This window comes from Thermobia domestica, chromosome 18 (assembly GCF_964235325.1).
Source record: "Thermobia domestica chromosome 18, izTheDome1.hap1.1, whole genome shotgun sequence".
Taxonomy (NCBI): domain Eukaryota; kingdom Metazoa; phylum Arthropoda; class Insecta; order Zygentoma; family Lepismatidae; genus Thermobia; species Thermobia domestica.
Window position 1 is genome coordinate 46,094,974 of NC_137471.1, and position 25,104 is coordinate 46,120,077.

The following is a 25,104-nucleotide window of genomic DNA, read 5'->3' on the forward strand; positions in this document are numbered from 1 at the left end:
ATGCCATAATCTTGGTGGAGTAGTTAAGGTACTGGCTTACAAATGCAAAGGTCACCAGTTCGGATCCCCGTCAAGGACATTTTAAAAATTTTTTGTTGATAATACATACAGCTCATGAGAGGGTAAAAGAGGTCGTATTTAGTTTTTCGTAGCAATTATTATTGGTAATGTTTAGTACTGATGATACTTTTTGTCTTTGCGTATTGCTTTTATACTTTTCTTCATTTCGAAAGAGAAGAATATCCGAACAAATGCCACCAAAATTTCTCTTATTTTAAATGTAAACTCCATTTGCGATTAGTGAAGAATAAAAATTGAACGTTCCGAAGTAGCTGCAAAAAGTAAAAAGAAAAACATGGAAATGGACCGTACTCATGGTTACTAAAAATACAATTTCTACATGCCTTACACCTTCCGACCACATTTCTACGTTAGCAAGTAAGAGGCTTGTGTTTAGGTTAGGCTGGTCAATACGTTTTGCAAAGGGGCCCGGTTTAGCTCTGACGCACCACAGGTGCGAGAAGGGAGCAAAACACTTTTTCTCTCTCCCTCTGTGTGTCTATTTATCTATCTATCTGTGCATATATATAACGCTATTTGTGAATGCTATAACCACCCTAATTTTCAGCGGATTGAGACGAAACTTGGCACACACATTAATTGTTGAAATATCCTGATGAGTTCGTTAACCAGAATAATCAGATGAAAATGTTCAAAATGGTGGCCCTTCAAACTCTTAAAAAGTTCCAAGGGAACCAAATCTCGCCCATAAATAGGTATTCAGAAAGTTTGAATAACTTTTCTTCTTTTGCTGAAATATTTGTGTGCAGGGACTTATCCTCTTTTATTGAAATATTGGACCCGATTAATCGCCTAAAGAAGGTCACGCTCTTTCGCTTCGGTCAGGCTTTTTTTTTTTTGCAGGAGGGGGTTATTTTCGTATCGGAACAAGATGATTGTTAGTGATGATATGAAATTACACATTGAAAGTGAAGTAACTTGTTAAACGTGGTATTTGAAAGAATAATATAATAAATGTGCTTTCCTCTAACACAGAGAACTGTAAATCATGTATTTCGAGTTAAGTTGATTTTGAGTTTAATGCCCCGTTCAGCAGCAAGGCTATATGAGACGTGGACTACTGATTAACGTGGAATCCGAACCACATGAGCTCCCGCCTTGAATCGAACCCGGGACTCATGTATTTTGAGTTCGGGAGCGTGAATGGCGAGGAGAGTTATTTGATTTCTTTTTAGTAACACATTGTAATACAAATGAAGGTAGGCAACATTAGTGGCAAGTAAAACAATAATAATAATAATAATAATAATAAGTGTTGTTTGTGGCAAGACAATATCTTCCTCAATTCTTCTTCAAATGTAATGATTGTAACGCCATATCTCCCTTACAAACAAAATATTAGCAATTTATATCGAGAGAACGGGAAATTGTATAGTGACTGGAGCAACGTTGGACAGTATGCACTCATAGTACTCAGAAAAATAAGCGATTTCAATGCAAAATAAACGAAGAGTCATTGTCATGGGTAGTCATGGGGCCACGGCAGAGCCCTCTTCAGGCAAAATGTCGATAACTTATATCGAGAGAACAGGAGATGATAGTGGGATGGGACCAACGTTGGACACCGTGGACCCATAAGGCGCATTGAAAAAATTAGGAGGGCGGACGCCAGCCAGCCTTACTTATTTCTACATAATAATATAAAATTATATTGTCGAAATACACACACGAGTTAGCTACTAATATTTCATATTATTATTATTATTATTATTATTATTATTATTATTATTATTATTATTATTATTATTATTATCGACAGCGTCTTTTCATTACGTGAGCATGTTTGACATGAAGCCAAACAGAATATCCATCATTCGTAGAAAGAATAAGAATAGCCAGTTACTTTAACTGTGAACGACGGCGAAAAATACGAAAAGAGTGACTACCTGGAACAATACTTTCTCTCAAATGGATAAAAAATCAAGCCGAGATAGATTCGAACTCGCATGGACGGCGCGAAAAGCCAGTGCTTTGTCCAATTTTTTTTAACTGACTCACCGAACGTGTTTCAGTAACTTACTTATTGCTAATCTTACTTGCTTCACTCGTTTAACTTGCTTTTTCTAATAACTTATAACGACAGGGACACGAACACAGAAACATCGAGAACAGTTAAAAATCATAGATTCTCTCCCGCCGGGAATCGAACCCGGTACACCATAAACTAAAGGCGCACGTGTTAGCCACTAGACCAGCAGGGAGGGCATAGTTCACTCTCTGTGTCGTTGGGGTTTACGACCACTATATTGCCAGCTATCACTTCTGTGGGTTGTATACTATGATCACATGTTTCTTCTTTGCTGGAAGAGTTAAACCTTTATTCTATGTAATACATGAGGTATTTAGACCTACATGCACTTCATATAATGTAATAAAAGAGTCAAGCTGGGAATAAGAAAAAGAACAGTCCATGGACAAAATGGAAACAATTGGCATCAGAAATATTTATCTACGAGACATGCGCAGTAGTATATTTCAGAATAGTTACTGGTTAGTTCAGTAAACGAAGAAAGGGGTATAAAAAAGTAAACATGTCGAGTCAACGAGATCGACTAGAGTTGACAGAGGCGGAAGCAGATGTGTAGTAATACAACAACTTGGTTAAATTGATAATTGGTTCTTTATTCTGTAGTAGATCGTATCACAACTTTACGGGAGAGCAGAGAAAGAGTTACTAACGCTATCATATAGTAAGCTTTAGTAACACGACCATATAGACACAAATGGATGTAACTGTGAGTACTACGATTTAACGAAAGCCGTTTAAATATTCAGTGGTTTGCAGGGTTGTATAAGACACAATACAATTCTTCATACCTCAGCTTCCAGCAGCTAGATACATGCAATTTCTGGTTAGATACTGAAACTGCTGTCGAATTTTAATACATGACGTATTGCAGGATACAAAATGCTTTGCATTACTTGTTTGTTTGTAGACAGTTACTAGCTCAGTGTTCTTGAAAGGTTGTGTATAAATTAAGGATAGCCAATTCCGGAATTATTACTTTCCGGACTCCCGAAAATAAAACCGGACAAATTCCGGAATTCGGAAAATTCCGATTTTGGAATAATTCCGGAATTTAGAAATTTCTGATTTCGTTAACATTCCGGAATTCGAAAAAATCCGGATTTTTTTCAAAATCAGGAGTTTTTCTTAATTCCGGAATTTTCTAAATTCCGAATTTTTCCCGAGTTCCGGAATTCTTCTGAATTAGGGAGTTTAACTGAATTCCATAATTTTCCGAAATCCGGAAAGTGAAAGTTCCGCTTCCGAAAAATGAAATTATTTTGGTTAATATGAATCGTGGCGGAAATAAGTCTTTGACCAGGTAATGGCGACTGCTTTGAAAGAAATGGAGAGTATAAGAATTCAATCTCTCATATTTGTAGTTTCGTGTGGAGAAGAAACAAACTTGTGAACCAACGGTTTAGGAACAACTCAAGTTATTAATGTAAACTTTGCCGACATCATAAAAGAAAGACGATAGACATTTTGAATTGAAGAAATATGACATACAAGTTTGCAAGCAGAGACAAAGAAACCTAACGTAACCAGACTAAAAACGAATCATTTACCGCGTAGCGATCGTGGTTCAGTGGTCGAGGTGCTTGTGGGAATGCACGTTGTATTTTTTTTTACTTTAGGATTTTGATGGCGATTGATCAGCGATAACATACGTTTTATTATATTCAGATATTTGAATACTCGGATGTTTCAATACTTGAACTATCAAATCTTCAGGAATAATAATAGTAATAATAATAAACTAATAATAATTATTATTATCTTGTAGAAGATTAAAAGCTAGGAGCTAATTATCGCTCAGGTCATACCATTACAAGCACAAACGTGACATTTCGAAAGAATATTTCGGTTTGGTTTAATGTTTCTCACGAAGAGAAGAGGAATTTCTCATCTTGTTTCTAAAATAAATAAAATAACATTAGAATTAACAATTTACATTCGAGACAGGTCAAGGCTAACTCAAAATTATCGTCTCTCTTTGGAGATGAGAATCGAGACGAGACGAGACGAAAAATATCGTAAACATTTCCCGTCTTGTCTCGATTCTCGAAATAGTGTATGTCCATTCTTTAACTAACAATTGCTCTGTGTACTGAATCTCATAGGCTATTTCGTTACATTCTATTTCAGAGCTCATTGAATTATGCTCTGTGTAGGTATTTTGTAGCAAATCTTTTATATTTACCTCTCCATATCCTAAAAATTAGTTTATCATATGCCTTACTGTTGCGTGATATTCAGTTATATTTATTACAGTTATTTTTCTTAAAACAAACAGTAGAATATTTCCTTCATGAAACTTCAATGGAACGTTCTGGTTTAAAATGTTGGTAGTTGCAGAGGTGTGTCTTGAAGGTACGGAACTCTTTCCCCGAAATCTCTACTTTTAAGTAAGTTTTGCCAAATTTCAGGGCAAGTTTAAAACTTTTAATATTATTATTATTACTATTACTATTATTATTATTATTATATCAACACCGTGTATAATCATTAAAAGATATACGGTTTGTATCTGAATAGTAAAAGCTAATTGACTGTCGATCTCGATTGTCGAGAAGTCTTCAGGAGACAAGGACATCGGTCACGTTCTGGGTTTGAGTTCCGAAGGGGCAAGTATTCGGGCTCGAGCCAAATTTGTTAAAAGTTATATGCTTCAGCCAAACATGTTCAAAACAGCTGGGACCGAGTTTTGGCTTCTCAACGGCTCGAGCGGCTCGGCTTACAGCTCATTCACTATCGAACCGAACCGAGAAGTGAGCCGAGCCAACAGCTCACCCAACCGAGCCTATTTGAGCCATCGGCTTAGTTGAGCTGAGTCGAAACGTGCCGATGGACTAGTTTCAACTTAGCGGGCTCGAACCGGTTCACATGAGCCGAGTAGGTGACCCATCCCAACCGAGAAAGCTCGAGCCATCGGCTCAATTGGGCGAGCCGACGGGTCATCCCAACCGAGCTGACTCGAGCTGTTCGCTCAGTTGATACGAGACGAACCGATTGATATCACTACCCGAGTTGGTCTTCTGCTTCGGCTCAAGAATTCTTCCGTACAGGTCTCAGCCTTGATTTTAAGAACTACAGTATATACTTATATTGGTGATTACGACATTTGAGGCTGTCTCGTAATAATAAAAAAAACTCTTGTCTTCTCGTTATCTAGACGAGACGAGATACACTAAAATTGCCCCACGAGATGCACTAAAATTACGAGACGAGACGCACCCCTGAGCAACAGTAAAAGTATTCCACATTACTGTTTACATTTCTCATGGCTTTTGCTTTCCAGTCTAATCAGGCAATTATTTCAAAACGAGTTAAAACGAACTGAACGAGCGAGCGAGCCATTATCAAACTCAGGTCAACTCGAAACTCGATCTCGAAAACAGCGACTTGGCTCGGAACTCAACTCAAGAAAATTACCTTTGACTCGACTCGAATTGAACTCGAGTCGAGTCGAATTTTGGCTCGACTCGTGCTCATCCCTATTCGTATTGGTATTTTATGTTTCCACTTCAACAATTTCTACGCTTTTTTCTCCGTTTACCTGCTGTTTCTGGAATTCTCTTTCGGTGTCGTCCCTTATTTAGACCATGCACTATTCTTATTCCCAGCTTGTGACCCGCTTCATTGTCTTATTCAGTTTAGGCTTTTCTCCTTACCTTGACTACACATGTGATTGATTTAATTCTCACTTTCCGCGCAGGACCGATGATAATTTGTTATTATTATTATTATTATTATTATTATTATACTATTGAACTTGCACGGCGATATTACTGTATAATACGATATCATTTCTGTAATTTTACTCCATTGTATGTTATTTAGTTTATTAATGGGCACTAAATTGTCTCCAGATCAACGAATAAATTAACTACGGCATGCACTTTGGTGGAAATATCATTACAGAAACATTATTGGTTCGTTTCAAACATGTTCATGTAATGATATTTCCACCAAAGCGCATGCCGTACTTAATTTTTCGTTGATCTGGAGACAATTTAGTGCCTATTAAAAAACTAAATAACATACAATGGAGTAAAATTACAGAAATGATATCGTATTTTACAGTAATTTCGCCGTGCAAGTTCAATAGTATAATAATAATAATAATAATAATAATAATAATAATAATAATAATAATAATAATAATAAATTTTCATTGCTCCTGTGCGGAAAGTGAGAATTTAATCAATCACATGTTTAGTCAAGGTAAGGAGAAAAGCCTAAACTGAATAAGACATTAAAGCGGGTCACAAACTGGGAATAAGAATAGTGCATGGTCTAAATAAAGGACGACACTGAAAGAGAAATCCAGAAACAGCAGGTAAACGGAGAAAAAAGAGTAGAAATTGTTGAAGTGGAAATATAAAATACAAATACGAATAGGAATGAGCACGAGTCGAGCCAAAATTCGACTCGACTCCAGTTCAATTCTAGTCGAGTCAAAGGTAATTTTCTTGAGTTCCGAGTCAAGTCGCTGCTTTCGAGGTCGAGTTTGATAATGGGTCGCTCGCTCGTACAGCTCGTTTTGAAATAATGGCCTGATTAGACTGGAAACGAAAGCCATGAGAAATGTAAGCAGTAATGTGGAATACTTTTAGTGCGTCTCGTCTCGTAATTTTAGTGCATCTCGTGGGGCAATTTTAGAGTATCTCGTCTCGTCTAGATAACGAGAAGACAAGAGTTTTTTATTTATTATTATTACGAGATAGCCTCAAATGTCGTAATCACCAATATAAGTATACACTGTAGTTCTTAAAATCAAGGCTGAGACCTGCACGGTCGAATTCTTGAGCCCAAGCAGAAGACCAACCCTGGTTGTGATATCAACCGGCTCGTCTCGTATCAACTGAGCGAACAGCTATAGTCGGCTCGGTTGGGATAACCCGAGCCGGCTCAGTTGGAACGAGCCATCGACTCAGCTCAATTGAGCCGATGGGTCGAGCTTTCTTGGTTGGGATGGATCACCTACTCGGCTCATGTGAACCGGTTCGAGCCAGCTAAGTTGAAACTAGTCCATCGGCACGTTTCGACTCAGCTCAACTAAGCCGATGGCTCAAATCGACTCGGTTAGGTAAGCTGTTGGCTCGGCTCACTTCTCGGTTCGGTTTGATAGTGAATGAGCTGTAAGCCGAGCCGTTGAGGAGCCTAAACCCGGTCCCAGCTGTTTTGAACATGTTTGGCTGAAGCCTATAACTTTTAACACTTTTTGGCTCGAGCCCGAATACTTGCCCCTTCGGAACTCAAACCCAGAACGTGATCGATGTCCTTGCCTCCTGAAGACTTCTTGACGCCGAGATCGACAGTCAATTAGCTTCTACTATTCAGATACAAACCGTATATCTTTTAATGATTATACACGGTGTTGATATAATAATAATAATAATAATAATAATAATAATAATAATAATAATAATAATAATAATAATAATAATAGTAATAATAATATTAAAAGTTTTAAACTTGCCCTGAAATTTGGCAAAACTTACTTAAAAGTAGAGATTTCGGGGAAAGGGTTCCGTACCTTCAAGACACACCTCTGCAACTACCAACATTTTAAACCAGAACGTTCATTTAAAGTTTCATGAAGGAAGTATTCTACTGTTTGTTTTAAGGAAAATAACTGTAAGAAATACAACTGAATATCACGCAACAGTAAGGCATATGATAAACTAATTTTTAGGATATGGAGAGGTAAATATAAAAGATTTGCTACAAAATACCTACACAGAGGATAATTCAATGAGCTCTGAAATAGAATGTAACGAAATAGCCTATGAGATTCAGTATACAGAGCAATTGTTAGTTAAAGAATGGACATACACTATTTCGAGAATCGAGACAAGACGGGAAATGTTTACGATATTTTTCGTCTCGTCTCGTCTCGATTCTCATCTCCAAAGAGAGACGATAATTTTGAGTTAGCCTTGACCTGTCTCAAATGTAAAATGTTAATTATCATGTTATTTTGTTTGTTTTAGAAACAAGATGAAAAATTCCTCTTCTCGTGAGCAACATTAAACCAAACCGAAATATTCTTTCGAAATGTCACGTTTCTGCTTGTAATGGTATGACCTGAGCGATAATTAGATTCTAGCTTTTAATTTTCTACGTGATAATAATAATTATTATTAGTTTATTATTATTCCTGAAGATTTGATGGTTCAAGTATTGAAACATCCGAGTATTCAAATATCTGAGTATAATAAAACGTATGTTATCGCGGATCAACCGCCATTAAAAATCCTAAAGTTGAAAAAAAAAACACAAAAAAACGTGCACCTTGATCAATGAACCGCGATCGCTACGCGGTAAACGATTCGTTTTTAGTCTGGTACTGGTTACGTTAGGTTTCTTTGTCTCCGCTTGCAAACTTGTATGTTACTTTTCTTCGATTCAAAATGTCTTTCGTATTTTTTTATAAAGTCGTTAACATTAATAACGTGAGTTGTTCTTGAACCGTTGGTTCAAAGTTTATTTCTTCTCCACACGAAACTACAAATATAACAGATTGAATTCTCATACTCTCCATTTCTTTCAAAGCAGTCGCCATTACCTGGTCAAAGACATTTCCGCCACGATTCATATTAACCAAAATAATTTCATTTTTCGGAAGCGGAACTTTCACTTTCCGGATTTCGGAAAATTATGGAATTCAGTTAAACTCCGGAATTCAGAAGAATTTCGGAACTCGGAAAGAATCCGGAATTTAGAAAATTCCGGAATTAAGAAAAACTCCTGATTTTGAAAAAAATCCGGACTTTTTCGAATTCCAGAATGTTAACGAAATCAGAAATTTCTAAATTCCGGATTTTTCCGAATTCCGGAATTATTCCAAAATCGGAATTTTCCGAATTTCGGAATTTGTCCGGTTTTACTTTCGGGAGTCCGAAAAGTAATAATTCCGGAATTGGCTATCCCTAGTTTATACACAACCTTTCAGAACACTAAGCTAGTAGCTGTCTACAAACAAACAAGTAATGCAAAGCATTTTGTATCCTGCAATACGTCATGTATTAAAATTCGACAGCAGTTTCAGTATCTAACCAGAAATTGCATGTATCTAGCTGCTGGAAGCTGAGGTATGAAGAATTGTATTGTGTCTTATACAACCCTGCAAACCACTGAATATTTAAACGGCTTTCGTTAAATCGTAGTACTCACAGTTACATCCATTTGTGTCTATATGATCGTGTTACTAAGCTTATTATATGATAGCGTCAGTAAGTCTTTCTCTGCCCTCCCGTAAAGTTGTGATACGATCTACTACAGAATAAAGAACCAATTATCAATTTAACCAAGTTGTTGTATTACTACACATTTGCTTCCGCTTCTGTCAACACTGGTCCATCTCGTTGACGCGACATATTTGCTTTTTTATACCCCATTCTTCGTTTACTGAACTAAACAGTAACTATTCTGAAATATACTACTGCGCATGCCTCGTAGATAAATATTTCTGTTGCCAATAGTTTCCGTTTTGTCCATGGAATGTTCTTTTTCTTATTCCCAGCATGACCCTTTTATTACATCATATGAAGAGCATGTAGGTCTAAATACCTCTTGTATTACGTAGAGTGTAGGTTTAACTCTTCCAGCAAAGAAGAAACATGTGATCATAGTATACAACCCACAGAAGTGAAAGCTGGCAATATAGTGGTCGTAAACTCTAACGACACAAAGTGAACTATGCCCTCCCTGCTGGTCGAGTGGCTAGCACGTGCGCCTTTGGTGTATGGTGTACCGGGTTCGATTCCCGGCGGGAGAGAATCTATGATTTTTAACTGTTCTCGATGTTTCTGTGTTCGTGTCCCTGTCGTTATAAGTTATTAGAAAAAGCAAGTTAAACGAATGAAGCAAGTAAGATTAGCAATAAGTATGTTACTGAAACACGTTCGGTGAGTCAGTTAAAAAAAAATTGGACAAAGCACTGGCTTTTCGCGCCGTCCATGCGAGTTCGAATCTATCTCGGCTTGATTTTTTATCCATTTGAGAGAAAGTATTGTTCCAAGTAGTCACTCTTTTCGTATTTTTCGCTGTCGCTCACAGTTAAAGTAACTGGCTATTCTTTCTACGAATGATGGATCTTCTGTTTGGCTTCATGTCAAACATGCTCACGTAATGAAAAGACGCTGTCGATAATAATAATAATAATAATAATAATAATAATAATAATAATAATAATAATAATAATAATAATAATATGAAATATTAGTAGCTAACTCGTGTGTGTATTTCGACAATATAATTTTATATTATTATGTAGAAATAAGTAAGGCTGGCTGGCGTCCGCCCTCCTAATTTTTTCAATGCGCCTTATGGGTCCACGGTGTCCAACGTTGGTCCCATCCCACTATCACCTCCTGTTCTCTCGATATAAGTTATCGACATTTTGCCTGAAGAGGGCTCTGCCGTGGCCCCATGACTACCCATGACAATGACTCTTCGTTCATTTTGCATTGAAATCGCTTATTTTTCTGAGTACTATGAGTGCATACTGTCCAACGTTGCTCCCATCATTACAATTTCCCGTTCTCTCGATATAAATTGCTAATATTTTGTTTGTAAGGGAGATATGGCATTACAATCATTACATTTGAAGAAGAATTGAGGAAGATATTGCCTTGCCACAAACAACGCATTATTATTATTATTATTATTATTATTATTATTATTATTATTATTATTATTATTATTATTATTTTACCACTAATGTTGCCTAACTTTATTTGTATTGCAAAGTGTTACTAAAAAGCAAATCAAATAACACTCCTCGCCATTCACGCTCCCGAACTCAAAATACATGAGTCCCGGGTTCGATTCAAGGCGGGAGCTCATGAGGTTCAGATTCCACGTTAATCAGTAGGTCCACGTCTCATATAGCCTTGCTGCTGAACGGGGCGTTAAACTCAAAATCAACTCAACTTAACTCGAAATACATGATTTACAGTTCTCTGTGTTAGAGGGAAGCACATTTATTATATTATTCTTTCAAATACCACGTTTAACAAGTTACTTCACTTTCAATGTGTAATTTCATATCATCACTAATAATCATCTTGTTCCGATAGGAAATAACCCCCTCCTGCAAAAAGAAAAAAAGCCTGACCGTAGCGAAAGGGCGTGAACCTTCTTTAGGCGATTAATCGGGTCCAATATTTCAATAAAAGAGGATAAGTCCCTGCACACAAATATTTCAGTAAAAGAGGAAAAGTTATTCAAACTTTCTGAATACCTATTTATGGGCGAGATTTGGTTCCCTTGGAACTTTTTAAGAGTTTGAAGGGCCGCCGTTTTGAACATTTTCATCTGATTATTCTGGTTAACGAACTCATCAGGATATTTCAACAATTAATGTTTGTGCCAAGTTTCGTCTCAATTCGCTGAAAATTAGGGTGGTTATAGCATTCACAAATAGCGTTATATATATGCACAGATAGATAGATAAATAGACACACAGAGGGAGAGAGAAAAAGTGTTTTGCTCCCTTCTCGCACCTGTGGTGCGTCAGAGCTAAACCGGGCCCCTTTGCAAAACGTATTGACCAGCCTAACCTAAACACAAGCCTCTTACTTGCTAACGTAGAAATGTGGTCGGAAGGTGTAAGGCATGTAGAAATTGTATTTTTAGTAACCATGAGTACGGTCCATTTCCATGTTTTTCTTTTTACTTTTTGCAGCTACTTCGGAACGTTCAATTTTTATTCTTCACTAATCGCAAATGGAGTTTACATTTAAAATAAGAGAAATTTTGGTGGCATTTGTTCGGATATTCTTCTCTTTCGAAATGAAGAAAAGTATAAAAGCAATACGCAAAGACAAAAAGTATCATCAGTACTAAACATTACCAATAATAATTGCTACGAAAAACTAAATACGACCTCTTTTACCCTCTCATGAGCTGTATGTATTATCAACAAAAAATTTTTAAAATGTCCTTGACGGGGATCCGAACTGGTGACCTTTGCATTTGTAAGCCAGTACCTTAACTACTCCACCAAGATTATGGCATGGTGAACGTTTTGTTGTCGGCGTATTTGTTATATTTGTGTTTTATGTTCCCACTTCAACAATTTTTACTCTTTTTTCTAAGTTTAACAGCTGTTTCTGGCTTTCTCTTTCGGTGTCGTCCTTTATTTACACTATGCACTATTCGTATTCAAAGCTTGTGCCCCTTGCAATGTCTTATTCAGGTTAAACTTTTCTTTTTGCCCCTCAGTAAACATTTGATTGATTTAATTCTCATACTCTCCACGGATGGAGCGCAGGAATGCCAGACTCGAAAAATAGGTGTACATTTACTTTCCTGACAGATAATACCTTTCGCTTGCATTTCCGTTTCCATCAAGTCGCTTAACTGTAAAGGGGATCACTTCCCAAGTAGTTTCAAAATTACTTTGAAACCTTTTATTGGTTTTGGTATAGCTTACGTGAATATTGATAGATCGAATTCCAAGCGCTCCCTTTTATTGGTCGATTGTTATTTATGTTTGATTTCGAATGATGTCATTAATGAGCGGCAAAGGCGTTTTGATACGATAAAAGTTCAGTAATCTAAACTGGCTGATAACAGTGGTACTCCAACTCGCTGAAGCCACTACACGAATATGGCAGTGCTGTGAGATCTGTTTTGGCATATTTCTTAAACATTGATTAACATTAAATTCTCACTCTTTTGCGTACTAACACCGCTTGTCCGATCTCTAGCGAGACCGCCACGTCCTAGTAGTTTGTATTGCTTTGGGATCCTAACTCTGTCCCCTTTGACAAGTGCTAACTCGATAGCCTTATTACTTGAGATGGACATTTGCGCCTTTGCGCCCTGAAATATTTGACATTGTAACTGCGATATTAAATCATTTACCACCCGAGCTGCGTAGTTCGCCTTTGATACGGACTAATTTAAAGTCCCTATATAAACAGACATTTTCAAGGCTACTACTTATTTTTTGATATTGTTATTTTGTTGCGTGTGGACTTATCACAAGTTCTGGTGTCTGACAGTCTCTCCAAGATTGCTTATTCTAATGCTATTGTGCCCGATTGGCCCCGGTGAAATGACATTGAAATGTGGTAAATTGTTAGTAATTGTTCTTATTATGTGATACTTGAGTTTATGGCGGTGTGTAAATGAGGAGCTTATTTCCAAACACCACCCAAGACTTTTTTTTTTCAATTTTCGGTTTTTGTGTTTTATTTGTGTATTAGGAGTAAATACACATACCTAACTATATAACCTCTCAAAATTCACGTAAGTCGTCTTGAAATTAAATATAAAAAATCACTTTTTTTTTTAAAATGCGCATAAGTCATTAAAAATATTATTTCCAAACTCCACTTAAGTCACGTCGGTATTATTTATCTGCTTTGAAAGTTTGATATTCATTGTTACCATACCTCTGATAGGTGTTTATTTTTTTAGATTTGGAGCGAAAATTAATCTATTGTTTAGAATTTGCTTAAAAACAGTTAGTAATTGTAAGAGTTAACAACCAGTAAGAAGGGATTTAAAGATAAGTGTATATATAGTGCATACAAGAGACTACTACGTTGTTATTAGGACTGGCTGAAAACAATACACCTGTACTGCAAAATGGAAATTGGATTACTAGAACTTGTGAAGGAAGAGAAGGGAAGGAAGCGATCAAGATATTCCGGAAACTGGGTAAAGAAATAAAATATAACCAATGTAAAAGTACACTAAGAAAAATGAAAGTTTAAAATATAAATCTTAGAACTAAAATAAATAAAAATTCATTAAAACACACAAATCATGTTAATCTTACATGTTAGTGTAAATAAGGACATACACTGAGAAAAAAAATTGTAGGTGGCGTACTTAAAAAGATAGGTTACATGCGTAATTCCTGTAGTTTTTGGACTTAACGTACAACAGACGTATAACTGAAACCGCATGTTTTATAATACTTTCCGTATAAGTGTTCCATTTATACGTACTTTCCATATGAAACAATACAGGCGGTCAGGATCTCTCATACAAATGGATGTATATAACATATAGCTGGCGAAGGTAACATAAGTATAAGCATGTGATATACGGAAAACTGTTAGATGCCATACATCCTGCAACGGCATGATATAACATCTAAGGGCAGTGCCTATATTGCATACGGATAACGTATGCTCCGTACTGATTTCTATAGTAAGCAAGAGGATACCGTATGTTTGTACAATATACCGCTGTCCGGAGAACGGATTTTTCTCTGTGTAGTATAATCAAATATAAATTCTTCTTCTTCTTCTTCTTCTTATTATTATTATTATTATTTTATATGTTTTACAAGATATAATGATAGTAGAGTGTAGTCATTGAGCAGTAGCTGATTTTTTCTGGAGAAAACATACGACTTAAGTGGTTTTTGGACGGAAGAATTTTCCCGCCATTTAGGCCTAAACCTAAAATCAGACATTTCTTAAAATTTAGCATGTTGTTATGTACCACTATACATAAAAGATATCGTTCAAATATTTATCATTAAATGTAGAACAAGAGCGATACGCGTTTTTCGCTTCTCCTGTAAAATTACAAAAAAAAAAAAAAAAAAAGACTTAAGTGGAGTTTGGAAAGAAGCTCCGCAAATACTTCATTGTTGTTTTGCTATTGTTATCTGTTGGTGTCTTAAACACCCCGTTAGTACGCCCATAAACTAGTTAAGCGCTCCTGTCTGTTTGAATTAATAATTGTTGATATCACAAAAGTTTGCTTGGTGTCGTGTCGAAGTCCCTCCAACAATAGGGAGCTATGCTACGAAGAATCGAGGCAGTAACCGAATCAAAAGAATAATTAACAAAATATTAACGCCAACTGCATTAGTAATCCATATCAATTCTAATGTTTACCTCATGCGCTTTTACTAAGTAATTTACCTGAAATTGTAATTTTGTTAGTTTGCTAAGTGTTATAGTTAACTCCAAATTGTACAGGTTCATTCGTTGATGGAAACACTGAACATTGGGATAAGTTCGTTTAGTTTTCCTGAAACTTTTACTTTACTAAGGAGGTAATTTTCAATTAAAACCAACAGCTCAATGTAATTTTCAACACAATTCTCAAAAGTGTCCAGAATTAATGCCACTATTATAGAATACTCACTGTTGCATTTGCTGCTCCTGGTGCGCCACAATTAGTTAGCTTGCTCTTTATGTCATCAAGAGCTACCTTCTTTTCCTGGGATATCTTCTCAAGATACTTATTGAAATCGGCGAAGTTCAAAGTCTGTGGCCTGAGAGAAAACAAGTAATTTAGTAAACATTTGAAATATCCTTATATTAAGATACTATTATACCACACTGGAATCGCTTATGTCGTGACAACAGATAATGTAAGCCCCGCCCCGAAAAATCGCAACGCAATGGAGCAAACAAGACATCGGTTTAATGTGAGAGCCATCCATACGTCATCTGGTGATACACAAACACTGAACATACATGACTAAAATTTTGCTGACAGCAGAAAGTTTTGATGAGCGGCCTATTTATTGCTCGGCAAGTATGGTGAGAACGTATGTTAAACTCGTAGTCAAACGTCAAAGGAGGAAGTAAGAGCAGTTATGCAGTATGACTGCCCGTGGGATATCGGATGCTAAAACCCACACCTGATTCGCAGAAATGTATGATTCATATTTCATTTCGTGGGTCACGAACACGTGGTGGACACACTGTGATTTGGGATCTGTTTTCCAAAACTACTATACCCCACTAGAATACAAACTACAAACTACGAGTAAAATGTTCACGTTCTTGCAATTTCTGTTTTTAAAAAAATCAAGAACTTGTGAACAGGGCAGTTTCACTAGTCACATGACCATACAAATCATTGTTGAAGACACATGGTTTAGTCAATGTTATGTGATCCTATTTCAAACACTTCGTCATAGGAAATGTAAAAACAAGAATTAGAAATTATGGAGCAGATTTACTGTGCGATCTACATATTTGTATAATTTATAGGAGAAATTTGTAATCTTTATTACACCAGTGTGTAAAGAATCGAAATATATAATGTTCTTATTTGCAAATTGTGTGAGATGCGTACCTACCTAAAAATACGTTAATGAAAATCTAACGTTTTAAGCACGGATTAGCTCATAAAGAAGCCATTAATTACAATGTGAAGCGAAGTGAAGGAACTGAAGTCAGGGTGGTTACTCATTACTGGCAACCGTAACGTTAGAAGTGTTCGAGAGTTAAGGGATCCACATGTTTCAGAAATTTACGTTTGTATTGTTATGCTATTTTGGAACACAAATGTGCATACAATAAAAACATATCGGGATATTACCTATAACATTCTTAGTAACGAACAAATACAGAATCCAACACGTAAGATAAGTGTTCATATGCCACATACAGTGTTCTGAGTTATCCTCGTTTATGTGTACAATCACTTTCGCTGACGCGCCTGTTTCTCACGGATGAAACCTCTCGCTACTGCTCGGGCCCCGCTGCTGCACTCCTGCTCTGAATCGGTTAAATAGCTTTATAGTGGCCATCTAGCACAAGTTGGTTAGCATTCCTTGCACAATAACTCTTTTTATGTAGGTACGCTGAAGCCATATGTATGGATCGGTACAATAAATCTGCACCAAAATTTTTAACAGTAAAATTAAGCAAACGGTATCAAAATAAAGAACAAGCTTATCTGCAGACGACAGAATTAAAAACCAAATAATGAGCAAAAAATGAAATGTAAACTTAAGGTATACATTAATAATGCACAGACTATGGTACAAAAACAGAAAATTCTTTGAACTTATCGTCCCCGCACACTTTCTTTAAGAAATACAATGAATTACATCAGATTATAAACGTCTGGTACAGTTCGCGGCATAGAAATTGTTACAAAAATTCTAAGTCCAAATTATAAACTCTTGCCCCGTTTTTTATGCATCCAGTAATACATGTCTAAATCCATCAATTGCTTCTAGTATTCAATACAACTCCTCCCCCTCCTACACCTCTCCTTGTCTAAAGCAGGGAGTGTGACGTAGTACACTCCTTCCATTCAGCTGAAAAAGAAACAGGAATCAAGTTTACAACGTTATAACTTTAAAACAGTCTTTTCCATTCATTTGTTCTGAAATATTTTTAAGAGCCAATTTTTTTTATTTAAAAAGACACAATGTTCCAAGAGCTTCATAAAGACGTTTAGTTTCATTCTTTCCCTTCTTTAAAGACTGCAAGCTAGTAAGATGCTCTCTAAGAAATCTATGGAAATTGCCAATAACGGCAGTAGGTTTTGTGCTTCCTAAAGTCTGTAATGCACGCAAAGAGCTCTAAAATATCTACTGACAGAAATTAGTGTTATTCAATGATTCATTTCATTTCTTTTCAGTAATTCCAAGCAAATGTACCAGGGGAGTCATTTGGGCAGGAAAGAAGGGCGTAATTCCCCCTCCCTTGAGCTTCATAAATACGTATTGTTTGATCAAATGTATAGTAATACACTAATAAAAAAGTGAAAATCTTATGTCGGCGGAGAATCTCCCCCCCCCCGAATAAAATCTAAAAGACATTGCTTTTAGCAAAAAACCTATAGAGTTACGATAGCACATTGCTAGAGAGCTTACATTTGGTTTCAAGAGTCGAAGGTTTGATCTCAAGCCATATGAGTTCCTGGGCGACATTGAGAGAGAGGGAGAGAGAGAGAGAGAGATTCAAGTATGGAGACAGAGAGGGATGATTTACATACACAGATTTAGAATTGGTGGAAAATGATCGGACAGCATTCGTATTATGACGAAAATTGTGATTTTGTGAAACAGAAGAAGGGAAGGTTTCGAACTGCGAGGATTACATTAGGCAGTTGTCAAATTAAGGTGGAGAACTCTTTTTAGAGCATCAGATGATTACGAAGGCAGAGAAAATCTTGAGAACTGATGAATTAAGAATTTGAAAATTCTGAAACTTCCGAAACGGGTTTCGAACCACGAACCTCGTAGTTATTGAACCATGACTTTATTCATTCTGCTACGGAGAACTCTATGTACTCGGTACATACGTTTCCGTTAGATACGTTGAAAGTTAACTTAATTGGGATATTCCAAAAGTTGACTCGGTTGATTCGCCGTTCAGATAGGACGTAAACCTCTTGTAACAGTTACAATGTATTGTGGCGGATATAAATCATTGATCAGGTAATGGCGACTGCTTTGAAACAAATGCAGAGTATGAGAATTAAATCAGTCATATCTGTGGTTTCGTGTGGAGAAGAAACAAACTTGTGAACCAAAGATTTAAGAACAACTCAAGTTATTAATATAAACTTTGCCGAAGATTATTCACTTATATCATCATAAAAGGAATACGAAAGACGTTCTGAAACGAAGAAATACAACTTTGCAAAGCGGAGGCAAAGAAACCTAAAATAACGAGACTAAAGACGAATCATTTACCGCGTAGTGATTGTGGTTCAGTTGTCAAGGCCCTGTATCAGTAATCTGGAGTTTCGTGGTTCGAATCCACGTCGGGGATTTTTTTTACTTCAGGATTTTTGATGGTGATTGATCGACGATGACACACGTTTTATTATATTCAGATATTTGAATACTCGGATGTTTCAATATTTGAACTAACAAATCTTCATGAATAATAGTAGTAATAATAATAAACTAATAATTATTCTTATTATCACGTAGAAGATTAAAAGCTAGGAGCTAATTATCGCTCAGTTCATACCATTACAAGCAGAAACGTGCCATTTGGCAAGAGTATTTTGATTTTGTTTAATGTTGCCCACGAGAAGAGGAATTTTTCATCTCGCTTCTAAAACAAACAAAAAATGAGAATTAACATTTTACATTCGAGACGGGATAAGGCTAACTCAAATTATCGTCTCACTTTGGAGATGAGGATCGATACGAGACAGAAAGTATCGTAAACATTTCTCATCTTGTCTCAATTCTCGAAATAGTGTATGTCTATTCTTTAAGTAACAATTGCTCTCTAGACTGAATCTTATAGGCTTTTTGTTACTTTGTATTTCAGAGCTCATTGAATTATGGTCTGTGTAGGTATTTTTGTAGCAAAGCTTTAATAATTACTTCTGCATATCCTAAAAATTAGTTTATTATATGCTTTACTGTTGAGTGATATTCAGTTATTTTTATTACAGTTATTTTCCTTAAAACATACATAGAATACTTGAATACTTTCTACATGAAACTTAGTGGAAAGCTTTTGTTTAAAATGTGGGTAGTTGCAGAAGCGTGTCTTGAAGGTACGGAACCCCCTCTCCGAAATCCCTACATTTAAGTAAGTTTTGCCAAATTTTAGGGCAACTTTAAAACTTTTAATACCATTATTTATTATTATTATCATTGTTTTATTATTATTATTATTATTATTATTATTATTATTATTATTATTATTATTATTATTATTATCATTACTGAAGTGTTGATAATTTAATGGTTCACCCTCTTCCATCCAGTTCCGTCTAGTGAGCATTGTGCTGAACAAACACCCTGTGTGAAGGTTTTCTCTGGGTTTCGCTTCCTCCCATTTTCTTTATTCCAATATTTTTTCATTCTCATCATCGAAGTCTTCTGTAGCTTAGCCGGCATAACCATTACTTAAAAACAAATTTTCTTACGGCTCTTGTGAGGTCTGTATCCCTACTTTCTACATGAAATTTACCTCGAAACTTTCCGTTATAACATTTAGCTAGTTGTAGGGACGTATGCAGAGGGTATGTCCTGATGGTCCTGACACTTCTCTCCAATTCCGGCTATTTTGTAACTTCTGCCTAACGCTACGGGCTATTTTACAGATTTTAATACAGTGTGTCGTTATATAGAATTTGTCTTCTATATATTATTATTATTATTATTATTATTATTATTATTATTATTATTATTATTATTATTATTATCACTGTATATTTGAGAGCTCAATATTACGTCCTATTCCAATGCAAATTAGCATACTCGAGAAAAATAAAAAGAAATGTTTTGAATCCTCTATAAGGATGAATTGCCTTATAAGAGATACTTTGGAAAGAAAAGAAATAGGAAAAGAAGGTGTCAGCTACTGGACAATATGAAAATCGAACCTTCGTATGCCTTAAGAGAAACTATGATGATGAAGAGGATTTGTCTTCATCACGATACATAGTGACACCATTTCTTTGGGTAAAAGACATTGGATTATGTATGCGTTATATTGATATTTTAACAAAATATAGAAACAAATATAAAAAAGAGTAGTTCCTATTTACCAATTTTTGTTGAACGAATATATGGAACGTGTTGAAAATGGCGAACGAAAATATTATTATTATTTCTACTTAGAGTGGAAGAACTTAATAAGAATTCCACAAAAACTTTTCAGACAAATTTATGACTCATACTAGGCCTGAAGGATGACCCGTTTGTATTCATGAATTGTTTGCGAAACACGCGAAGTTTTCAGACAGTAGGAATCGAGATTGTAGACTGACGTCATGTTTTTAGTTGTTCCCCTGTGGAGGAAATCTTTTCAACTCTAACTTGTAAGAACGAGAGAAATTGACTTTTTTTATGTTATTATACTTCAGATATACCTACATTCTAAGTTATAAAAATTTTCTGAATATCCTCGGAGGGTCGCGAACCACGGACCCCTAACTCAGGAAACGAATGCTCAAGCCACTACCCTAAGACTGCTCTTTTAAGTAACAGTCAAGAAACACTCGTCTATGTAGCCAATTGCAAACGTTTACGATTCCAATATTTTGTTAACAATGAAACACCGATTTCATGATAAAAATACTATAGCCCAGAGAATTCAAGTTTAATTTTTTAAAAAAAAGACCGAAAGTATCTCCGTAACTTATCTCTATTATATTTGGTTATTCTCGTTTTACAGGTATTTCCAGTAATCTTGAACGACAGGGACACGAACACAGGTACAGGGAGGACATTTAATATTTCAAAGGCTGTCCCACCGGGAATCGAAACTGAGACCCAGCCTACTGAACAATCTGATGGGTGTGTGCCTGGTTCGTCCCCAAGGCAAATAAGTTGAGACGGACAACATCGTGTTCGTGGATTTTCTCGGGACACTCCCACTTTCTCATTCCACCATTTCGTCCATCATAATTCACTTGCTTCAATCATAGTCTTCCTCAACTTAACAGGCATAATCGTTGACGTAAAGATTTCATTTCCAAGCTGTTAACCCAAACCAATCCGAGTCGAAAAACAGTTGTATTTTCTATTGCTAATTAACGTTTTTTCACAAAAATATGTAAAAAAAAAAACACGGGGAATCGTAATTCCATTCAAAAGTGAAACAGCAGACTCATAATACCTTAACCTAAAACGAAACCATTACATTTCGTTTGGAACATTTAAAAAATATATACGGATATTCTGAAAATTGTCAATATAGTGTCTATTTTCAAACAAAACTGAACCAAATTATGGTTCGTTTTCTGAAATAAAAGGACACATTCTGTTTCAAATATAAACCGAACCCAAACCAGTTAACCCAGAGATGGCGTGGATCAATGAAACCTTGACCCACAACTCACTGACCTAGCACCCACCGTGACCCACGACTGATCACCCACCGTAACCCAGGCTGACCCACCACCCACCGTGACCCACCAACCACTATGACCCACTCCGACCTAGCATCCACCATGAACCACTGACTACCCAAAACACATCGCCATCAACTCTGACATGACCCACGGCCTCTTTACCGACTAAAGAGTTTACACTTGTAATACAATCAGGTTGTGAAATTCTAACTAATCGGAGTTTGAATTCCTACCGTCAATCGCTCAAGCACCGCTCTTACAATAACGATGGATCTGACCTTTACCATATAAAATGGTAAAGTGTTTGTCATGGATAAAATTACGAAGAATTTCAATTAAATTATCATGGTCTAATTATTTCCTTGTTGAATTATCGATACTTTTAAGTGGGAAACGGATGAAATTTTAAAGTCTCAATTCAAGGTCAGTAAACCAACGTACAGTAGCTTATTTACAGATGTCTATTTTTCTCACAATAATACTAATACTACTACTACGACAACTACTACTACTAATAATAATATAGAAGACAAATTCTGTATTAGGACACATTGTATTAAAATATGTAAAATCGCCCGTAGCGTTAGGCAGAAGTTACAAAATAGCCGGAATTGGAGAGAATTGTCAGGACCATCAGGACATATCCTCTGCATACATTCCTACAACTAGCTAAATATTATAACGGAAAGTTTCGAGGTAAATTTCATGTAGAAAATAGGGATACAGAACTCACAATAGCCATAAGAAAATTTGTTTTTAAGTAATGGTTATGCCGGCTAAGCTACAGAAGACGTCAATGATGAGAATGAAAGAAGTATTGGAATAAAGAAAGTTGGAGGAAGTGGAACCCGGAGAAAACCCACACACAGGGTGTTTGTTCAGCACAATGCCCACTAGACGGAACTGGATGGAAGAGGGTGAACCATTAAATTAGCAAGACTTCAGCAATAATAATAATAATAATAATAATAATAATAATAATAATAATAATAATAATAATAATAATAATAATAATAATAATAATAAATAATGGTATTAAAATTTTTAAGTTGCCCTAAAATTTGGCAAAACTTACTTAAACGTAGGGATTTCGGAGAGGGGGTTCCGTACCTTCAAGATACGCCTCTACAACTACCCACATTTTAAATAAAAACTTTCCAATAAAGTTTCATATAGAAAGTATTCTACTGTATGTTTTAAGGAAAATAACTGTAATAAAAATAACTGAATATCACTCAACAGTAAAACATATAATAAACTAATTTTTAGGATATGCAGAAGTAATTATTAAAGCTTTGCTACAAAAATACCTACACAGACCATAATTCAATGAGCTCTGAAATACAAAGTAACAAAACGCCTATAAGATTCAGTCTAGAGTGCAATTGTTACTTAAAGAATGGTCATGCACTATTTCGAGAATGGAGACAAGACGAAAAATGTTTACGATACTTTTCGTCTCGTCTCGATTCTCATCTCCAAAGTGAGACGATAATTTGAGTTAGCCTTATCCCGTCTCGAATGTAAAATGTTAATTCTCATTTTTTGTTTGTTTTAGAAGCGAAATGAAAAATTCCTCTTCTCGTGGGCAACATTAAACAAAATCAAAATACTCTTGCCAAATGGCACGTTTCTGCTTGTAATGGTATGAACTGAGCGATAATTAGCTCCTAGCTTTTAATCTTCTACGTGATAATAAGAATAATTATTAGTTTATTATTATTACTACTATTATTTATGAAGATTTGTTAGTTCAAGTATTGAAACATCCGAGTATTCAAATATCTAAATATAATAAAACGTGTGTCATCGTCGATCAATCACCATTAAAAATCCTGAAGTAAAAAAATCCCCGACATGGAATTGAACCACGAACCTCCAGATTACTGATGCAGGACCTTGACAACTGAACCACAATCACTACGCGGTAAATGATTCGTCTTTAGTCTCGTTATTTTAGGTTTCTTTGCCTCCGCTTGCAAAGTTGTATTTCTTTGTTTCAGAACGTCTTTCGTATTCCTTTTATGATGATATAAGCGAATAATCTTCGGCAAAGTTTATATTAATAACTTGAGTTGTTCTTAAATCTTTGGTTCACAAGTTTGTTTCTTCTCCACACGAAACCACAGATATGACTGATTTAATTCTCATACTCTGCATTTGTTTCAAAGCAGTCGCCATTACCTGATCAATGATTTATATCCACCACAATACATTGTAACTAAGTTACAAGAGGTTTACGTCCTATCTGAACGGCGCATCCACCGAGTCAGCATTTGGAATATCCCATTAAGTTAGCTTTCAACGTATCTAACGGAAACGTATGTAAACGAGTACGTAGAGTTCTCCGTATCAGAATGAATAAAGTCATGGTTCAATAACTACAAGGTTCGTGGTTCGAAACCCGTTTCGGAAGTTTCAGAATTTTCAAATTCTTAACTCATCAGTTCTCAAGATTTTTCTCTGCCTTCGTAATCATCTGATGCTCTAAAAAGAGTTCTCCACCTTAATTCGACAACTGCCTAATGTAATCCCTGCAGTTCGAAACCTTCCCTTCTTCTGTTTAACAAAATCACAATTTTCGTCATAATACGAATGCTGTCCGATCATTTTCCACCAATTCTAAATCTGTGTATGTAAATCATCCCTCTCTGTCTCCATACTTGAATCTCTCTCTCTCTCCCCCTCTCTCTCAATGTCGCCCAGGAACTCATATGGCTTGAGATCAAACCTTCGACTCTTGAAACCAAATGTAAGCTCTCTAGCAATGTGCTATTGTAACTCTATAGGTTTTTTGCTAAAAGCAATGTCTTTTAGATTTTATTCGGGGGGGGGGGGAGATTCTCCGCCGACATAAGATTTTCACTTTTTTATTAGTGTATTACTATACATTTGATCAAACAATACGTATTTATGAAGCTCAAGGGACGGGGAATTACGCCCTTCTTTCCTGCCCAAATGACCCCCCTGGAACATTTGCTTGGAATTACTGAAAAGAAGTGAAATGAATCATTGAATAACACTAATTTCTGTCAGTAGATATTTTAGAGCTCTATGCGTGCATTACAGACTTTAGGAAGCACAAAACCTACTGCCGTTATTGGCAATTTCCACAGATTTCTTAGAGAGCATCTTACTAGCTTGCAGTCTTTAAAGAAGGGAAAGAATAAAACTAAACGTTTTTATGAAGCTCTGGGAACATTGTGTGACCTTTTTTTAAATTTAGGCTCTTAAAAATATTTCAGAACAAATGAATGGAAAAGACTGTTTTAAAGTTATAACGTTGTAAACTTGATTCCTGTTTCTTTTTCAGCTGAACGAAAAGAATGTACTACGTCACACTCCCTGCTTTAGACAAGGAGAGGTGTAGGAGGGGGAGGAGTTGTATTGAATTCTAGAAGCAACTAATCGATTGAGACATGTATTTCTGGATGCATAAGAAAACGGGGCAA

General features: G+C 36.0%; 2 protein-coding genes across 2 annotated transcripts in view; one reads left to right on the top strand and one right to left on the bottom strand.

The window, feature by feature from the left end:
* The window catches only part of LOC145674792 (uncharacterized), an 80,245-nt gene that overhangs the window by 37,881 nt on the left and 17,260 nt on the right, over nucleotides 1–25,104 (top strand). The window lies entirely within an intron of this gene.
* Nucleotides 1–25,104, bottom strand: part of LOC145675988 (tubulin polymerization-promoting protein homolog) — a 38,457-nt gene that overhangs the window by 7,878 nt on the left and 5,475 nt on the right. Inside the window, exon 3 of the mRNA XM_081746820.1 lies at nucleotides 15,221–15,350. Coding sequence (XP_081602946.1) covers nucleotides 15,221–15,350 — 130 coding nt within the window. The remainder of the gene's footprint in view (nucleotides 1–15,220; nucleotides 15,351–25,104) is intronic.